The sequence below is a fragment of the Chrysochloris asiatica genome, unplaced genomic scaffold, assembly GCF_000296735.1.
Source record: "Chrysochloris asiatica unplaced genomic scaffold, ChrAsi1.0 scaffold00041, whole genome shotgun sequence".
Lineage (NCBI taxonomy): Eukaryota > Metazoa > Chordata > Mammalia > Afrosoricida > Chrysochloridae > Chrysochloris > Chrysochloris asiatica.
In genome coordinates this window covers 1,502,126-1,522,351 of record NW_006408559.1, presented here as the reverse complement: position 1 = coordinate 1,522,351, position 20,226 = coordinate 1,502,126, and the positions used below count along the sequence as shown (strand labels likewise).

The 20,226-nt window shown below is 41.3% G+C and overlaps 1 protein-coding gene across 2 annotated transcripts in view; it reads left to right on the top strand.

The window, feature by feature from the left end:
- The first annotated feature begins 249 nt into the window (after positions 1 to 249).
- TNPO3 (transportin 3) overlaps positions 250 to 20,226 on the top strand; it is an 88,831-nt gene continuing 68,854 nt past the window's right edge. For both annotated transcript variants that reach the window (XM_006861122.1, XM_006861121.1), the window contains exon 1: positions 250 to 774. In XM_006861122.1, the coding sequence (XP_006861184.1) occupies positions 655 to 774 (120 nt within the window). In that variant the 5' untranslated portion in view covers positions 250 to 654. The remainder of the gene's footprint in view (positions 775 to 20,226) is intronic.

Genomic DNA, 20,226 nt, shown 5'->3' with positions numbered 1-20,226 from the left:
ACCATGCGTCGGAATCGACTCGATGGCACTAACAACAGTGGAGAAGATGGGGAAGTCTGGAGGTCAGGAAAGCCCCAGGATCCATTCCAACAAGAACAGCAGATCGGGAAAGGGAACAAGTCGGTCCTAAAGTTCCAGACTGACGCGTGGATCAGCACCGAACCCAATCCCTTCTTCCCGGGTCCTGGTCCGTCAGGGTCACTTCCGGGAGAGGGAGGGAAGACGAGGAGGCGTGCCGGGAAGGAGGCCGTTTGCAGAGCACGGGGCGGAAGTGTGCCAAAGGTATCTGTGCTGCCGCTTCCGGTCCGGGTAAACGCGGCTGAGGTCCTGAGCATGGTTTGTGACTGACGAAGATAGACTTCGGAGGCAAAAGCAGTGGGTGAAGAGGCGGGCATCAGCGTCTGGGTTCAGAAGTCTGGAGTCTAGTGGAAGGATCAGAAAATAAGGCAGGAACCTGAAAACGACCTGACCGCTGTTTCCGAGGGGGCACCTTCCACGCAGAACCCCTCTGCCCTGGTAACGGCCAAAGAGGAGGAGATGGCGCCAGTCAGGGAGCGGCCGTGGCCGAGGCAGTGAGGAAGCGCAAAGGCAGAGCAACCGGAGAAGCTTCGGGAGAAGAGCCAGAGCCACCGCTGCCGCCCCGCCACCACCACCATGGAAGGGGCCAAGCCGACTTTGCAGCTCGTGTACCAGGCAGTGCAGGCTCTTTACCACGACCCAGATCCCAGCGGAAAGGAGCGCGCCTCGTTTTGGCTTGGGGAGCTGCAGCGTTCGGTGAGGGGCCCGGAGAGGCCGTTCTGCGCCGCGGGGCTGGGGCGGAGTGAGCCCCAGGCTCGAGGGGGCAGCCTCCACCCAGCTCCTGGCCTCGTGAGATCCTCCTTGGGGAGGAGCTGCTGCCGCGGGGTGGGGCCGCGAAGCTGCAGCTGTGCCTCTTCTTGGAAACTAGTCGCAGCTGGTCGGTCCTGAACTGGCCCTTTTCCCAATCCGTAGAATCTGATTTGTAGGTCCTCTTAACCGGTGGCACCGATGTCTTCCTCAAGTTTTCCCCTGGCCGTTGCTTCTTAGGCCCTGCTCGTCCCTTTCTTTATCCTTGGTTTGAGTTGTGAGCCCAGTCTTTTACTTGCCACTTAAGGATGCTTTATCCTTTATCCCCCCGTCAAGGTGTGGCATCTACTCTTTTCTTCTCAGTCGTAATCTTGCTCATATCTCACTGCTCATTCGCCGAAACTAACCGTAGTTTGAGTTCATTACTCTTGAAACTTACCATGCTTGTGGATTTCTTATACCTGAGTTTCCCAGTATACCAGTGTAAAGAAAAAAAAAAAAAAAGTCTCACTCCTAGTTTCCGAAAGTCTTTGGAATTCTCTTATTACTGCATATTGGTTTTCTGATTTTGTCACTTCCCTGACTTTTCAGGGTTTAAAAATTAAGACGGGCCTCACTAGTTCCATAGAACTGTTGTGAGCATCCTGTGGTTTAATTTGAAAATGGCAAACAAAGTGCTTTGGAAACGGAAGAGGCTTATGCAAACTGACAAATTGCCCGTTTTTACCTTGTTACGCATTTTATACTCCTAAGCATACTTGAGGTTTATTTTTTTTCTTCTTTAAAAAAAAAAAAAAAGTCCTAGTAATTAAACATTTACAACTCCGACTTTTAATATAACACTTAAAAAATTGTGGTGAGAAGCATAAATAAAATACACATCTGCTAATTCACCATTTGTCAGCTGTTAGTCTTTAAAATTGGGGCCCAGATCCTAGTTTACTTGGTTGGAAGATAAGACTCACCTTAAGCTACAAAAAAAAAAAAAAAAATCACATTATGTTCTCAGAGTATTTAGTCAGTTTCTGTGATCTGGGGATTATTTTAGTGTCTAAACAAACCAGCTCGTCCCTTCTAAACGTGTTTATTGTTGCATTTAAAATCAGTGTTTGAGTGCTTACCACACTCTAGCAACTGGTCTTGGTCTTGGTATATGGAAATGAGCCACACAAAAATCTCTAGTAGAGGTGTTTGTGATTAAATCAGTTAATACCTACAGAGAGTAGTTCTTGACATATAAAGCTCAAACTATGTTAGTAATTGTTACTTAAAAGTTACCTTTCTCTTCCTATTTTTCACCACTCTGTTACAACCTATCCTCATTATCAATACTGTTAATAATGATCCCAGCAGGAGCAGATGGCACATTTGAAATAGGATAATTAGAGGAGGGCTTATTTATTAAGGTACTATTTATAAAAATGTGGGTATAATGATTCCACAAGAAACAGTGTGGTAATCTGTAGTCAGACTGCTAATGTTCCTAGGTCTGAAGATGAGTAGTTACTTAAACTTGAAAAAAGAGTAGGCAGTTGACTGACTGCCTTGAGAAGAGTGGTGCCTTTCAGTTGAAAGGAAACAGCCAGCTTGAGGTGACCTTGTAGGGAGGGAGCTAGAGAACTAACTCTTGACCTTATTCTCTTTTAGTCTCTTGCTGGGTCTCCTCATTGACCACATGTAACCAGAACTCAGTGTGGGGAGAACCTGTTGCTATGCCCCATAGAGGCCAGCCTACTAGGGCAGAAAACATAGTAGAGGATGGATAATTGAGAAGGGGAACTTCCATTGTCTTTCTGTTGGTGTGTTGTAGGAGCCTGGTTTTTCCCTGAGAGGAGTCTGATTATCATTTGCCTGGGAGTTACAAGCCAGTGTTTTTAGGGCCCGGGGGTGAATGAAGCTGAGAGTGAATCTCAGTGATAATGTAGGCTTTCGCTTAATTTTCTATTCTCAGTATTATATGAGAAACTAAGTATTTTCAGTCTTGGCATTTTCCATGAACTTTTGTTAGCACCTTTGTGCTTCTGTCCTAAACTGAGTCCATTGTCTGAGAGTCCAGAATTCTCCCTGAAGTATAGTCTTCAGTGATGGTGGGAAGATAGCGTTGCCACGTAACCACCCCAGGACTAGGAGTCTTCTGGCTGCTTAGACACCTGTACTTGATGCTTCCAATCCTAAACCTTCTGGGATTTTGCAGTATGAATCAAGTTGTCCCTTGGCTTGCGCATTGTCATCTAGCTCCCTTCTCCCCACCAGGCAAACTGTTCTCAGATCTACTAAGAGAACTAAGACTCATCCATTTGCTTCCCAGTTTCCACTTTTTTTTTTTTTTTTTTTTTTTTTTGACATCTGTATCTGTTTCTATTCTTTTTGCCTTTGTGGGTTTCCACTTTATTTTTTAATCCAATCTCTTTGCTCTCACTTTAAGTTGGTTTTTGGAAGGACTCTGAGGCAAACAGATGTGTTCATTCAGATAGGCCCTGTTAAACAGAAAACCAAACCAAATCCATTACAGTTGAATGGATTCTGACTCATGGAACAGAGTAGAACTGCCCCACAGGGCTCCCAAGGGAGTTCTAGTGTAAGCTGTAGGGTAAGCACTTGACTGCTAACCACACGGTCAGCGGTTCAAACCCACCAGCCACTCCTCAGAAACCCTATATAGGGTTAATGTGAGTCAGAACTGACTCTACGATACTTAACAACTGTTTACAGGAGCAGACTACCACATTTTCCTCTTGCAGAGCAGCTGGTGGGTTCCACTTGCCAACTCTTCGATTAGCAGCCAAAAGCTGTAACCTCTGTGCCACTAGGGCAGCATGTTAAATAGCGCTCCCTGAATTGGTTTTTTAATTTCGTCAAAAACTCAATTCATTGGCTGTCTTCTATACTTTTTCTTTATCAGGTCTTCCTGTCTTATCTCCTTATCCAGTTTGGATCCCAAGTCTTTCATTCCAGTCACTTTCATTGTTGTCGTTAAGTGTCATCAAGTTGATTCTGACTAATTGCGAGCCTGTATAGGGTTTCCAAAGAGCAGCTGGTGAGATTGAACTGCTGACCTTGTGGTTCAAACTGACCTTGCGTTCCAGTACTTTATCCCACAGTGCCACACCAGGATAGATAGTCCATAAACCCTTCCATCAGATTTGGTAAATTCAGCTTGGGTGAATCCCAAAGCTCTGCCACCTGTTACACCTCGGCATGCTCTACCTCTCATCTTCCTAACTTTCAGAGACCTTAATATTTTGATCATCCCCTACTTTACCTTGCATTCTTAGACTTCTTTATTGGGTCCTTTACCCCACCATTAAATAAATACCTGTAGTATCTCCCCCTGGGAAAGATACTGTTTTATTTCTTACCTTTGTGCTTTTAACTGTAACCTGACTCTCTTCAGGAGTCCTGGGGTGGTTAAGTGCCATTGAGTCTGTTCTGACTCATAGCAACCCGATAGCTGTTCCAAGGAGCGGCTGGTAGGTATGAACCACCAATCTTAATGGTTAGCAGTCCAGTGCTTATCCTACAGCACCAAACCAGATTTCTCTTAGCTGGTTATAAAAGCTGGGTCTTCAGTTTTCTCTAGCTATTGCAGTCAGTGATTTGATTTGTCTGAATATTTAGGTGTGGTTTATTCTTAGGCCTTACCCCTTTACAAACATAAAACCTTCTAGAAAATGTTCCCATACTACCTCTGTGGATCACTGATATAATATATGCCTTGTGTTGTGCTAGAAATGGGATGTATAAGAAAATAATCAAAACCAAAGGCCTTTTTCTCTCGAAGCATCAACCATATAGCAGCTGTTAGTCACGTGTGGCTGTTTAATTAAAATTACAGTTAGACTCTGGATTACAAACACAGGTTCACCCACGGTTGTAAACCTCCACCCCCCCACATCCTCCCGTAAATCCTATTAATGTTAAAAAGTTGAGGTATATACAGTGGTTCCTTAAAGCAAATGAGCACTACTTTCCATTGTATGTCGAAATATTATTATTATTATTACAGTACTATGTTAGAGATGTTTTAATGTACCTGAAGGTGTCTCTTAAATGTTCTTTATGTATAGACATGTACACTATGTAATAAGACATTTGACTGTCCTTAGATACAAACCATATCTAACTTTCGATTTAAAGAGATTTAGGAATGAAACTGCCCTAAAGTTGAAAATCAGTGATTTCAAGTGTTCAGTAGCCACTTAGGCTGTTCACCGCATTGGGCAGTGCAGATAAAGACCACGCTATATCTTTGACTTACTGGAGCCTCTGTATAAATTTGTTGTGGTGTTTCTGTTGCCATGGCAGTTTGCATTTGGATTAGCTTATTTGTTGTCTTTTGGACCTTGACCCAGAGTTGATTGATGGTTTGACTCTGGATACAAAATTAATAGAACTCTGCTACATTTTCTAATTATAACACAGTTTTCTCCTAAAGCTTTCTAGACATTTCTTCCTTCAGGGTGATTATGCTATTGTTTATGGGGGAAATGGAATTTTTAAAACAATTTAATTCCTAGGACTTTGAGATTGCCCAGATGACTGCTTGTTTTTCGCTAGTTTGCACCGTGGTACTGAAATAGAACCAGCGTGTTTATGAGAGTCTTATTGCTGGACTGGTGAAGCCCCAGAGAGCAGCCTTATTTCTCTTGATTGCAAGTTCATAGAACTGCTAAAGCGGGACTACTCTTGTAGTGTTTGGTGTACAGAAGGTCTTAAAAGTACGGCCTTAACTTTCCTCTTTCCAGAGTATTAAGTGCTGTTGAGTTTGTTCCTACTCATAGTGACCCTGTATAGGGTTTCCCAGGAGCAGCTGCTGGTGGGTTTGAACTGCTGACATTGTGGTTCACAGTCCAGTGCTGATCTTTGTTGTTGTTATGTGTCGTGAGTCAGTTCCGACTCATAGTGACCCTGTACGGGGTTTCCAAGGCTGTAGATCTTTATGGGAGCAGAAAGCCTCTTCTTTCTCCCACGGAACAGCTGGTAGTTTCAAACTGCTGACCATGAGATTAGCAGCCCAATTCGTAACCACTACACTACCAGAGCTCCTAGTCTTTCAAAAAAATAAAAATATGCCAAAGTTCTCTTTTTTTTGACTTTTTACTGTGAATTGAGTGAAGGTTTACAAGCAGATCATCAGTTTAACAGTCAGCACATCATATATTTCATATTGTTACAATGATAGTAATCCCCTCCATGTACCCACTTAATTATTTTTTAATCTGTATTTAAATCTATTCACTTTATTATTTTTCCATTCCCCCTCCCCCCCCCTTAACCATCATAGAATGTTTCATTTAGCAAGAAAATTTTAACTTTGGCAACAGTGGTCTCGTGCAATATTTGTCCATTTGTGAATGACTAATTTCACTCAGCATAATGTCCTCTGGTTGGGGGCTTGGGGATTGGAGAACTGACCACAGTGTTGCCTTGGTCTTACTGTTACTTGCTTTGAAAACAAGGTAGAACATTGCAGATGGGCAGGCACTGCATATCCCCAGGTTGATTTAGAGAAAGCTCTGGAGTAGTTCTCCAGGACTTTGAGTAACCTAGTATGGTGTAATAGGATAAGCACTGGACTGCGAGGTTGGTTTGAATCCCAAGGTTGGCGGTTCAAACTCAACAAAACCAACCTATACAGGGTCTCTATGAGTTGGAACCAACTCCACAGCAACAAGGATGTTTTAAAGGATCTTTTTTAACTAGAAATTTCTTCTTCCTGTAAGGTAAATACTATTTTATATTTGTATTTAGTTATTTTGAAAATTTAAGTTGAATTACATTTGTCTATAACAACAAACTTTTTAAAGAATTGCATTAAGAAAAGTTCCTTAATGTTATATATTCTTAACAACAATGACAACAAAATAAAATTTTAAAAAGAAAGGAAGAGTTACTTATGCGTACCGGGATGTGTTATGGGCCTGTAAGCTTGCTAGAGGCTTTATGATTATTGTTTTTTTAAAACTGCTATTGGAAGTGGGTGTGGTTTGCTTATCACCGCTGTGGTAAAGGTATTATTTCAGTTTCATTTCAGAATGGTTTCACTCTTTCAGACCATCTTGCAAAATGTTGTTGTTAGTAGCATTGGAACCTGTATAGTGTTTCTCAGGAGCGGCTGGAAGTTTGAACTGCTGACCTTGCAGTTAGCAGTCCAGTGCTTAACCTACAATAATACCACACCAGAACTCCTTGCAGAATAGGTTATATTTAGAACACTTTTTAATATATAGTGATAGTCATCTTATGAGCCCCTAAGCTTTTCTTAAATTTAAGATTCCTTTTAAATCAGTTTCTTTCATCACTGTCCAAGAATAACATCTGGCAATTTGTCTAAAATTTGTCGAATTCCCATGAAGTTGTTGATAAGTGCTGTGGAGTCGGTTCCAACTCATAGTGATCCTGTATAGGGTTTGTGAGGAGCAGCTGATCAGTTTGAGCCGCTGACCTTGCAGTTCAAAACGGCCTTTTGCAGTCCACTGCATTAACCCACAGTGCCACACCAGCACTCCTCCCAAGAAGTTTTAGATACAAAAACTTAGCAAGCTAGTTAACTGACTGAAAGAAAAATTGCCTTTTCTGTCTTGGGTAAATTAGACTTGTTCTTGATGTATCTGTCTCATGAAAATGATTCTTGATTTGGGAAGTGGAGATTTTCTGGCTCTCTACACTATTGTTTCAGACATATGTGTACAAAGTTACTTTGTTTAACGATTTATAGTTTTCTTTTTTAAGAGTTCTTTTCACTCTGCGCTAATATAGGACTCCCCCCAGGTATACTACAGATCTTTGAAACTATTTAATATATTATTCATTAACTGAAATGTCTGTAAAAGTACAGCAACCTGACACTTCTCAAGTCTCACTGAAATCTTTGTCTTGCCAGAGCTCTTCCATCCTTAGTGAAGTATTTGAAGTAATTCTGCCTCATTTGAGGAGTTTTTGTGTAGGATTAACCAGCAGTCCTAATCCTCTTCTAGTTTTTGGCAGCTAATGAATTCTGAGGCTGCTATTGGGGGGGGTGCTTGCATTGTTGAGGGCCTGTGTGGTGATTTCAGTTGATTCAGGAGTTTTAGAACTGTGGGTAGAAGTGAGTCTTGGAGCCACAGCACACCAATAAAGAAAAGGGAGAGTCCTTTTAGGGTCGGCTGTGAAGTACATATAATGAAGGACTTAGAGCACGTTATGAAAGGGTTGCTGGGCGATCGCCTGCCTCATATTCATCACATAGTCATGGAAGTAATCTTTTGAAAAGACTCATATAAAGGCCTGTTCTGCTACTGCTTTGTGCAATGGAAGATTGGAATTAGATTCTTAAATGGAAAATGTTCTCTGGCTGCAGCCTCTTTGAAATGTGCTGCTAATGGGAGCTGCAGCTTCTTCCTGCTGACTCTTAGTCCCAGACTTTAGTTGCGATGATCCTTACTGAAGTGTGGAGCTTAGTCCAAGCCTGGAGTTCAGTGGTAGCACCTGGCATCTGTGGTTAGAAAGGCCTATGAAGTCTAAGTGATTTATTCTTTTCTTGTGAGGAACCTGCGCTCTTCGTCCCCCTCTTCCTTCTACTTTCTGACTCTCCTTCTTGCCTCTCTTCCTCCCTCCGTCCGGAATCTGAGTGCAGGGGAAGAACAGTGAGCAATGTACTTGTAATGTCTAGTGTATCAGAATTTGGTTGCATTTTCTTTTTGACTCAGTGACCAAAGACTACAGGTAACTTTTTGGATGCCAATTCTTACACTCTCCTAGAATTCAAATATAATCACATTATGGCTTCTTACCATTCAGTACTGGCAGTGTCATCATGGGTAGTTTTTCATGGACCGTTTATTTTAATAGATTATGGTCCACGAGCTTACCAGGTTTCTATAAAAGTTACTCCTGTATTTAGTTCTTTTTGTTAAAAACAAAAAAACATTATTTTGTGGTTGAGAGTACACACAGCAAAACACACATCAATTCGTTTTTATATGTACACTTCAGTGACATTAATAGCATTCTTCAAGTCCAATGTCACTGAAGTGTTCATATAGAAACTTGAATTGATACGCGTTTTGCTGTGCGTACTCTCAAAAATAAGTACAAAATAATGTACTTATTTTTTTAAACAAAAAGAACTAAATACAAGCGTAGCCCATCTCTCCCTGCTTTTCTGAGCTGTCCTCCCCCATGCGCATCAACTCGCTGCTCCAGAGGAGGTCCTGTCTAGTTTTCTGGTTGCTGTTGCCAGTTTGATTCAGGATTCTTCTATGGAATTTTTTACTCAAATGGTAGTTGGGCACCATCCAGTTATTCTGCTCTTGGGGTAAAGAAAGCAGTTGTTCGTGGAGGTTAGCCACACGTTCCTTTTCCTCCTATTCCTGATTCTCCTTCTTCCTCTGCTGTCCCAGGAGAATAGAGACCATTTGTTGTGCTTGTTAAGGGCCATTGAGTCAGTTCTGACTCATATCGACCCTGTATCGGTTCTGAGGTGTGGCTGGTGGGCTTGAATGACCAGCCTTGTGGTTAGCAGTCCTACAGTACCACACCAGGGCCACTTGTAAACTCTTAAGCCCCTAGGCACTATGCAAGGAAATAGAAGGCAGAACCGAAGCACTAAACACACTATTAGACCAGTTAACGGCAATGTCCTCCATGATTAAATCTCCAAACTAAGGAACCACATCCCATAAGGTGTTTGGTTGTACATAAGCAACCTCAGAAGCTACTCTTTGTTTTTGTTTTTCTTTCGTCGCTGTTGTCAATTTATCTAACACACAGTTTTTGCAAGTTCAGCTTGTTAGACGCAATTACATTAATTGGCTAAGTGGCGTCGAGTCGGTTCTGACCCATAGTGACCTTGTACAGGGTTTCGAGGCTGTAAATCTTTCCAGGAGCAGAATGCCTCATCTTTCTCCTGCGGAGCAGCTGGTAGTTTCGAACTGCTGGCCCGATTCGTAACCACTATGCTACCAGAGCTCCTTAATTGGCTGTGTAGTCTTCATCAGTGGGATTGGAAATTCAGTGCTCCAAAACCCCCTTTTCCTCTCGTGTTTATGTCTTTCTTTATAAGTGAAATCATACAGTATTTGTCCTTTTGTGACTGACTGACTTCACTCAGTGTAATGTCTTCAAGCTCCATCCTTCCTGTATATTAATCCAAAAGATAAATATTTGAAAAAGAGAGGCATATTTGAACTATAGATGAGGCAGGGTAAACAAGGATGCTGGAAATCTAAAGGAAGAGACAGTTCTTCCTTCTATCTTTTGATTCTCCTTGGTACATCTGCATAATGAATACTTTGGGAATTTTGATAAAATCCCATAGGATTGTCCTAAGAAATTGGTATAGTCTTCATCTATGTTTTAATTTATTTTTAAAAAAGCAAACTAGAAAACATCATAATGATCATTAGACGATTCAGGTTGTGCCTTTGATTTAGTTGCCTGGGGGGAAATTCTGTTTTCCTATTTCAGAATACTTGTAATATTTTGGGGGAGCACAGTGGCTCTGTAGGATAAGCACTGGACTATAAGCCACAAGATTGGCGTTCAAGCCCATCAGTCATTTCACAGGAGAGAGATGAAACTTTCTGCTTCCACAAAGATTTACAGGGTTAAGCATTGGACTGAAAACTACAAGGTCAGCTGTTCAAGCCCACCAGCTACTGGGCGGGAGAAAGATGAAGCTTTCTGCTCCTGCAAAGATTTGCAGTCTCAGAAACCGTTTATAGGTTTTTATGCGTTGGAACTGACTCAATGGCTCTTAACAATTACGAGTGATATTTTAAAGTAAGTTAGCTACAGAAAAAAATCACTTTTTTTAAGATTGTGCAGTTCCTTTCATTGAAATTTTTTAAATCTTCAGGTTTTAGCTAAGGATTAAAATCTATAGTTTACCTTCTCATCACTTACAACAAAAGATCAATTTAAAACAAAACGAAATTGAGACTCTGTTCCAGAAGATAAGTGAAGTTGCCTTCTCTATAAAGAACTGTTTTTTGTTCACTTTGTAAACACTTCAGTTTCTGTTTCATAGCTGTCCCTCAATCCAATCTAAGTGTTTCAGCTCCCTACTGAACGGATGAGTTGTATTTAGGAGCGCCAAGAGGTGGTGTAGCGTTAAGTTTTGGCTTCAGTTCTTACAAGTTGAACTGGTATTTTATTTTGCTGTGTATTCAACAATTTAGTATACAAGTATCCATTATTAACATGTCTGTATGATCAGAGATTTATCTGCTCTTGGAGCATGCAAGGCTAGTTGAGATTATTCTTTGTATTTGAAGAGTTTACAATCTATTGGAAATTGAAAATCTATTGTAATTACTATATAAAGAAAATGAATGAGTAAAGCTGATGTTCTCCCATGTAAACTATCACCCAATTCACAATTAAAACTTAAAAAGAAAAAGAAAATGAATGCGTTCTATAATTCTATAATTGAACGTTTACAGAGTGAAGGGATACTGTGATATTAAGGTAAAAGGATTCATTTATTCCAGTTAGAGACATATTTTCCGAGTTGGTTATGTTAGATTCCTTTAGTTATGTAATAATTCAAGCTAAAACTTGATTCTCTTTTGCACTCTGAAATCAGAGTAATTGTGCTTCTGTGTTTCCCTGTGATATGAGTTGCACAGCTGCAAGTCCTTTCCATATTAGCATTTAAAATGAGCCAATCTGGAAGATGCTGATTGGACTGCTGTAGAAGGCAGAACTCAACATGTGAACTATTAGGTTATTCAGATGTTGTGACAGACAGCAGCCTCATCAGGATTTATTGATGGCAGCATTTGTCATAGTTTTGAAAATGCCTAATGTCTGGATAATTCAGTGGTGTTCACTATTACTAGCTGAACAAAGTTGAAGGAAAAATGATTTCTTTAAAGAATTATTAGGATAAACGTTTCCAGAACAAGAGGGGAATGAGGTGTTCATGGAGGCCTACAAAATTTTTTTTCTCCCACTACATGTAGGTGTTTTTGTTAACATTAGCATCTCTTTCTCCCACAGTTTATTCTGATTCTGTTTTACCCTGTGTTGGAGTTAAAATATCCTAGAATTAAGGTTTCTGTCTGATAGCAGTCTCACCATATGATTCCCTCCCTTTCCTACTTTACCCATATCACCTTTAGTTTTTCTAAAGAATCATGACTTTTTTAAAAAGGTTTTTATTATGGATTGAGTGAAAGTTTACAGGGCAGATCATCAGTTTTACATAACAAATCATACACCTTGTTTCATTACAATGACTATAATCCCCTCCATGTAATGTCAAGTTAACAGTATTTCTCTCTATTCACCTTAGCTTTTTAAAAAAAAAAAACCCAGTCAGGCATATATAATAATTTACACCTCCAAAGGGCACATTCTGCAAGTCTGCCTCCTGGCAGACTTTTAGTCCCTCTCTTCCCGTGAATCTAGAGTCCTCAGCTGCTCCCCCTCTCCATGACCCCATCTCTGCCTCCATCTCTGGCGTCGCTGCTTCTCTGGATAAGGTCCTGCATTCTGCTTGTGCTCTTCTCTCTTGATGGTCTTAGGGTCCTCTGTTTCTGGACTGTAAGATTAACTACTCATCCGTTTTTGTTACAAAACTTCTACCTTAACTATTGTGACAGTCACAATTAGTCATGATAACAATTATTCATTATTGAATCATACGAATCTTAGCCCCATCTCTTCACCAGACCCATCTAGAAAAGATGAAAACTATTCAATGGGGACTCTTTCTCCCCCCACCCACATACACTCTTAAACTAAACTTCCTCTTGAAACCTTGTAAGCCAGTCACTTCGTGCCTTTATTGCCCCCTCATTTTAGGTAGCCAATGTTAAAGTTGCCCATCCTATGTACAGAGGGGATAGCATTGATACTTGATGTGACGACTCCTTCCCTCTGTGTTGGTATTTAGAGTTACTACCTCCATGAGTATATAGGTCAGGTTCATCAAATTACAACAATTTATCCATTTGTTTTATTTTAAAAAAAAAAATTTTTTTTTTTAATTTTATTTTTAAAACCTTCCTCTAGTCGAGTTCTGATTATCAAGCCATCGAGGCTAGATCAAATGGGTACTGTCTGAAAGTTTGGGTGTTCTTGTGCATTTCCCCGCACTTCATATCAGCTGGAGGCTTCACTCTCAGCTCTAGCCCTCTGTGGCTATGTCCTTGTCAATGGGCTCAAGAGTCCGCAGGTCTCACCACACTTTGGACCAACCAGCCTTTCCTCTTCTCTCTCTCATCACCAGCGGGAATCAGTGGACTGTGGTTGAACTCAGCCCATTTCTTCATTGCTGCCTTTCCGCCTCTTCCACTCATCAGCAGACCAATGTGGTCGCCAGCAAGCTTATGTGTCTGTTTGCGTGTTCCCTTTGAGTTTCAGTCTTCAAGGGGAGTTTGTCCTGAAGGAACTTTATTGCTTGCCTTGATGGCTTCTTGACGAACAGCTTGCTTATTCTTGTAGTAGCCAGTGATGCTGACATTTTTGTTTTTGGTTTTTCCTGATGATCTTTCTTTGAAGATGTATCTTCTGTCACTGTAGCTGTTCCCGGCTGGTTTGCTTGTCATTGCTAGTGGTAATGTCCCACCTCATAAGGTTCTGGATGGGACTCAGGATTCCACCTAAGGTCCTATACTCTGCAAAGGCTTTGCAAGAGGCTTGTTTCACTGGGCAAGTACTAGAACCCCTTTTAAGGTATTCCAATCAGTTATAGGCTGAAGACGGGCTTACAAGTTTTCTCTAATCTTGTTTCCCAACATTCCTTTCTATCGCACCCAAATGTCTATTTTACAATAGTAGGCAAGGGAAACCAATATTCATAAGACAGTCAAGCATTTTAGTATTATTTCCCCACTTCAAGCTATGCTTAGGTCCCTTTATCACAGAGCCCTGTTCCAAGGTTGTGCATGCATCACTATTAACCTCTGTCCCACTTCGGCCATACAAATCTGCCTCAGTGTTCCCCTATCTATCTTGTTCTTCCACCTCCTTCCCCTTCTTGTATTGCCCTCCCCAGCACCCAAACTAAACCCCCTACCTCAACCCCATTTTTGTTGTTACCTTATATTCCAGTATTTTTTCCCTCCATTTAAGGAGCTTTGGTAGCATAGTGGTTACGAATCGGGCTGCAAACCTTAAGGTCAGCAGTTTGAAACTACCAGCCGCTCCGCGGGAGAAAGATGAGGCTTTCTATTCCCGTAAAGATTTACACCCTCGGAAACCCTGTACAAGGTCGCTATGGGTTGGAACCGACTCTACGGCACTTAACAACAACAACAACATTTTATCCTGTAATCTACCTGACTTCCCATCACCTGGATCTCTGTTCATCTGAGTTTACCTTCTTTCACATTGTAATTGTGTTTTCATCATAGATTGAACTCCCAGATCCTCTGTTCTTATGATTTTATTCTGTTCTTGACTCTTCCATTTGTTGATTGAATTCAGGACGCTGCTGCTACGTACATCATTTTCTGGTTGTTGTCTGTTCTTGTTGGTTCTCAGTCCATAGAACTTCCTTTAGGATGTTTTTCATAGCAGAGTTGGCTTTGGGACAATCCCTTAGCTTCTGTTTATTCTATAATGTTTTGATTACACCCTTGTATTTGATTGACAGCTTTGCTGGGTAGAGGATTCTTGGTTGGCAGTTTTTTTTCTTTCAGGGTTTTATATTTGTCTCCCCATTGCCTTCTTGTCTGCATGGTTTCTGTTGAGAGATCTGAGCTTAATCTGATTTGCTTGCCTTTGTGTGTTACACTTCTCTTTTCCCTAGCTGCTTTTAGGATTCTGTCCATATCTTTGATTTTGGAGACCTTGATTATGATATGTTTTGGTGATTGTCTTTTAGGGTCTTTCCATCCTGGGGTTTGTTGAGCTTCTTGAATGCTTATCTTTTCACTTTTCAGGATGTTAGGAAAATTTTCTTCCAGAAGCTCTTCAACTATCTCCTCTGTGGACTTGTGTGATTCTTCCTATTCTGGAATGCCGATAATTCTTAAGTTATTCCTCTTCGTGTTGTCCAACATGAATCTTAGGCCTTCTTAAATTTTTTTTATCCTTTTTTGTGTTTGTTCTTCTATCTTAGTAGTGTTGAGAGATTATCTTCTAGCTCACTAGTTTTGGCTTCTATCTCTTCAATTCTACTCCTTTGTCATTTCAGTCTATTGTCTGTTTCTGATATTCTCTTATTAATTGTTTGAACCTCTTTCCAATGCTATATCTATTTTATTTGATTGTTCCTGTAGCGTTTTCCTGACTTCTTCGTTATTTTTCTCAACTCCATTGTAAAGTGTTTTGAAATATTTTATAATCATTTTACTGAATTCCTTTTCAGGCATTCCCAAAGCCTGCCCGTCTTCCAGTATGGAGTGTGGCTCTACTTCTAGCTCTTTATATCGTTTCTGGACATGTGCTAATATGGTCATCTGTTTCTGTTTTTTGGTCACATTCAGGAGTTATATGTGGCCTTAATACTTAGATTGGTGTGCATTTTGCTATTTTTTTGTGCTTTCTGATTGCCTCCAGGTAGATGTGATCAGGAGATGGGCTTCCCTGTTCACTCTTCTTCCTGAGAAATTTCAAGATACCACTGTTGGTCATTGTGATGTAACTCAGGATTTAAAATTCGGCCTATTTCCTTTTTAGTCTGCCTGTCCCACTTCACAATCCCCGTTAAGGCCTTTTTCCTAATGATAAACAGTTAAGGGCCAGCTGTGGCCGTTTTGTGTTGCGATTTGATTTTAAGTGGAAATTGTCACTTTAAATTTTGAGGAGATCTGTGCGTATATGTAGTAGAACCCTCCGGGGGGTGGAGGTGGAGTGTCCACTCGCTCAGGTACCCCTTCTAGTCATTAGAATGGAGGTACGCAGCCAGTGAGAAACCAATGAACAGATACCAAAAAAAAAAAAAGAATGTCTACACCTTTTACCTCTGCTGTTCTGTCAGGCGTCTGTGGCTGCTCTGATCCTTCCCCCACTTGGTTTCGCCCAAGATGGCGGCCTCGGGAGCAGCTGAGCATCTTGGATTAGAAAGCAATGGATTTCTTGCTTCTGCTATAAATTCCCCTAGTTGTAAGCTTTTCCACCTTCTAACTATTCCTTTATATATGATTCAGAGTTCTGGCACCATCCCCTGAACCTGTTTGGTCTGGTCTTCTGTGTTGTTGCTGATGGAGCTCCTCACTACATTTCCACCCGATCTGCCATCTTGTTTGTTCTTCCAAGAATCATCACTCTTTTTATTTGAGACTCCAAAATGTATATCGATAGAGTGATATTTTCTTTGTGAGCAATATTTCCAGACTGCATGAACTTAGAAATTCCAGGAGTACCAGTAACTACTTTGTTCTAGTCTACGCTTGCCCAGCTTTTTCCCCCCATGGGTAGGGCAAATTATTTGACCTTTTAGTACTTTGTTTTCCCTTGGATTAAAACATAGAAGAGGTTTAAAGGACATAAATGTACACTGTACAAGTAAATGTGGCATTTCTTTAGTATGTGACACTCCTGTGTTGAGTCTTTTATTACAGTGAGAAAGCTGGATCAAGAAAGAGTTCCTCCCACTAGTCAGTTGTTTAATGATAGAGTATGAGGGGCATTCCTTCAGAATTAGAAAATAACGAGGCAAATTGGTGAAGGTGATGCTAGTAATGACCATTGTTGTTATCTTTCATATTTGGAGGGAAATTGTTTTCTTAGTTTTCAGATTACTTTGCATCTCGATGGTACTTGGTGTTTGCAGTGAGCTACTCTGCAGACCTTTCTGACGTGTGCTTTTGTGATTCTTTGTTGTTTTGGTTTTCTTCTCTTTCCTTCAAACTGCTGTCAGCTCCTTCGCTGAAAGGGCTTGCTTCAGTTCATTTTCGACTCATAGCAATCCAGTGTGGCAGACTTTTCTAGGTGATAATTTTTGCAGAAGCAGATCTCTGGCTCTTTCTGTAGAGCCACTGGGGAGGTTTGAACTGCCGGCCTTTAGGTTAGCAGTGGCATGCTTAACTGGGTACCACCAGAGCTCCTGGTTTGTATATTTATACACTTATTCCATTTGAATGTTCATTTACTTTCTTGGCTTCAACTCTTACTATATTCATTATTAATAATTTTTGTGTTAACCTCTGTGGTTCCAGTTATTCCGTATACCTCTTCATTTCTAACCAGCCGTTCTCCATTTAATAGCTCTGGTGGCATAGCAGGTTAAGCATTAACTACAGCCATAAGATTGGTAGTTCAAACCCAACCGTCTCTCTGCAGGAGAAACCTGAGGCAGTCTGCTTCCACAACAATTTACAGCCTTGGAAACCCAGTGCGCAGTTTTCCTCTGTCCCATAGGGTCTCTGTGAGTCCGAGTGGACTCAAAACAATGGTGGGTTTGGGTTGGCTTTTTTAGAATGTTTCCATTTAGAGTTTTTACCATTTCTTCTAGTGTACCGTGCTAAAATAGATTACCTCCCACCACTGTTTAACTTGGAGTCCTAGTGTGGCATTGTAGGATAAGCACTGGACATAAAGTTGGTTTGCATGGCAGGAACAGCAGTTCAAACTCAAATGCTGCTCCTCAGAAACCCTGTATAGGGTTGCTGTGAGTCAGAACACACTTGACAACTGTTAACAACAACAACAACTGCTTAACTTGGAGCCCTGGTGTGACGCTATAGGATAAGCAGTGGACTGTTAACCTCATGAACACTTGTTCAGACTCACCAACCACACCTTGGAAACCCTATTTTCTGTTGTTGCTAAGTGCTGTGAAGTTAGCCTCAACTCGAGACGACTCTGCACAACAGACCACAACCCTGCCTGGACCTGTGCCATCCTCACAGTGTTATTACACTTGACTCCTTTTGCTGCTACTGCTGGGCCAATATATCTCTTTGGGGGTCTCCCTCTTTTTCACTGACCCTCCACTTTACCAAGCATTATTATAATGTCCTTCCAAGAAGGACTGGTCCATCTTGATATGATGTCTGAAGTATGAGAGACAAAGTTTGGTTATCCTGACATCCAAGGAACATTCTGGTTATACTTCTTCCAACATAGATTTGTTCTTCTAGCAGTCCATGATACTTTGAATATTCTTCTCTACATCATAACTCAAATGCATCAATTCTTCTACTGTCTCCTTCTTATTCATTGTCCAACTTTCACATGCATATGAGCAGAGCATATTGAAAATATGGCATGGGTCAGGCCCACCTTAGTCCTCAAACTGACAACTTTGCTCTTGAACACTTGTGCAGCAGACTTGTCTAATACAGTATGGTTGATTTCTTGACTGCTGCTTCCATGAGAGTCTTTGACAACTTCAAGTTTTTCTCCATTTATCATATTATTTATTGGTCCAATAGTGAGGTTTTGTGTTTTTACATTAAGTTGAAATCCATAATGAAGGCTGTGGTCTTTGATCTTCATAATGGCGTAACGTATTTAAGTCCTCGATTTTAGCATGCAAGGTTGTATTATCTAAGTCTCACAAGTTGTTAATGAGTCTTCCTCCAGTCCCTGTCCAGCTAGGATTATTTGCTCAGCATACAGATTGAAAAAGTATGGTGAAAGAATACAACCCTGGTGCACACCTTTCCTGATTTTAAACCATTCGTTGGCCCCTTATTCTTGCCTCTTGGTCTATATCCTGGTTCCTCAATGAGCACAGTTAAGTGTGTTGGAATATTCATTCTCCACAATGTTGCCCATAACTTGTCATGATCCACATAGTCAAAAGTCTGTGCATTGTCAATAAAGTACAGGTGAACATCTTTCTAGAGTCCTGGTGTAAAGCTGTGTAGGTAGGATAAGCACTACACTGCAAGGTAGTTTTGAACCACAGGGTTGGTGGTTCAGACTCAGCAGTTGCTCCTCGGAAACCCTGTACAGGTCACTGTGAGTTGGAACTGACTATGGCATTGTCGAGGACCTGCCTCGACAGGGGAGTTCGGTTCACGAAGTAGGGAGATCTGGCAGCGACAGAGATAGAAAAAGAATATACACAAAGACGCGACGAGAGAGACAAAGAGACACCCCGAAACCAGAGTGGATGCAAAACTGTTGGGCAGACCCTGGACTACAGGCATCGTGGCCCCTGCAGGCAATAATGCACACAGGGTTCCGTCTGTGCCCCCTTTTTATTTCAGGGAGGGACTTTACACAAAGGAAGAAGGGGAGATTATTAAGACAGGGTACATACGTGAAATGTGATTAATCGTTCAAAACAGGACACCATGATTTACAGGAACAAATTCTAAAATATACATCGCAGATTGTATTGATAATCTAACATCCTTAATTTTCCAGAAATTCAAGCAAATTGTTATAAATTACTTTTCAGGTTCGAATCCCAAGGCAGCAACTGGGGGTTTCTCAAGGCTAATTAACATACCTATAGCACCTAATCTTCAATGGGTAAAGGTGAGAAAAAGATTCAGAAGGTCTGGAAGGAGGCCAGCTGTTTTCAGCTACCTGGCCTAGGCTTGCAGGAAGAAGGACGCCTAGGTTAGTGGTTTGCACCTGGGGACAGTCTGAGGCCGCCAACACTATTATTCCTTGAACAATACCCTGGAATTCGCCAATCTACTTTGAGTGAATTCCTTGGGCAGACTGTCTCCAGAACCCCCTTGCAAACTTGCCTTTGGAACTTTTTACAGCCTCGGCTTTAGGAGGGGCTTTTGTTTTAATATTTGTCCATGGGTATCAAGGGCTCATGTATTAAGTTAATATCAAACATAACTGAGTAACTTGATAAAGAACAGTTTTGCCATGCTTGCCAGGTGGCCAGAGTTTGTTCCTCAGAGAGATTTGTTCCCAGAACCTTACGCGCTACCAACACAGTGGAGACGTTAAGAGAGGCACATAAGAAACCATTTTCTCAGAAGCTACAATTACTGGAGTTCGAAGCATAGAATGAATAATAGGACCAAAGAAAATTATACAGAGCTAGCCCAACAGTGAGTTCGTAAAAGCCAATGAACGCGGGACGTCCGGAGGTCACTTCCTTGGGCCCTCGGGGTCCCTGGCTAGCTATCCTGAGTAGGGCCATCGTGTAGGATTTTCGTCCATGACACAGGGCCTCAACATCTCAGTGATTGCAGTCTCCAACATGGCATTTAACAACAACAAAACGTGTTTCTGTATTCTCTGCTTTCAGCCAAGATCCATCTGACATTATATCCAATGATATTCCTTGTTCCATGTCCTCATCTGAATCTGACTCTAGCCTTTGGCAGTTCCTTGTCAATGTACTACTGCAACTGTTTTCGGATTATCTTTAGCAAGATTTTACTTGCATACCATATTGATGATATTGTCTGATGATTTCTACATTCCATTGGGTCATCTCTCCTGGTTGTTGTTGTTGTTGTTAAGTGCCGTCGAGTCGGTTCCGACCCATAGCGACCCTGTACAGGGTTTCCGAGGGTGTAAATCTTTACGGGAGTAGAAAGC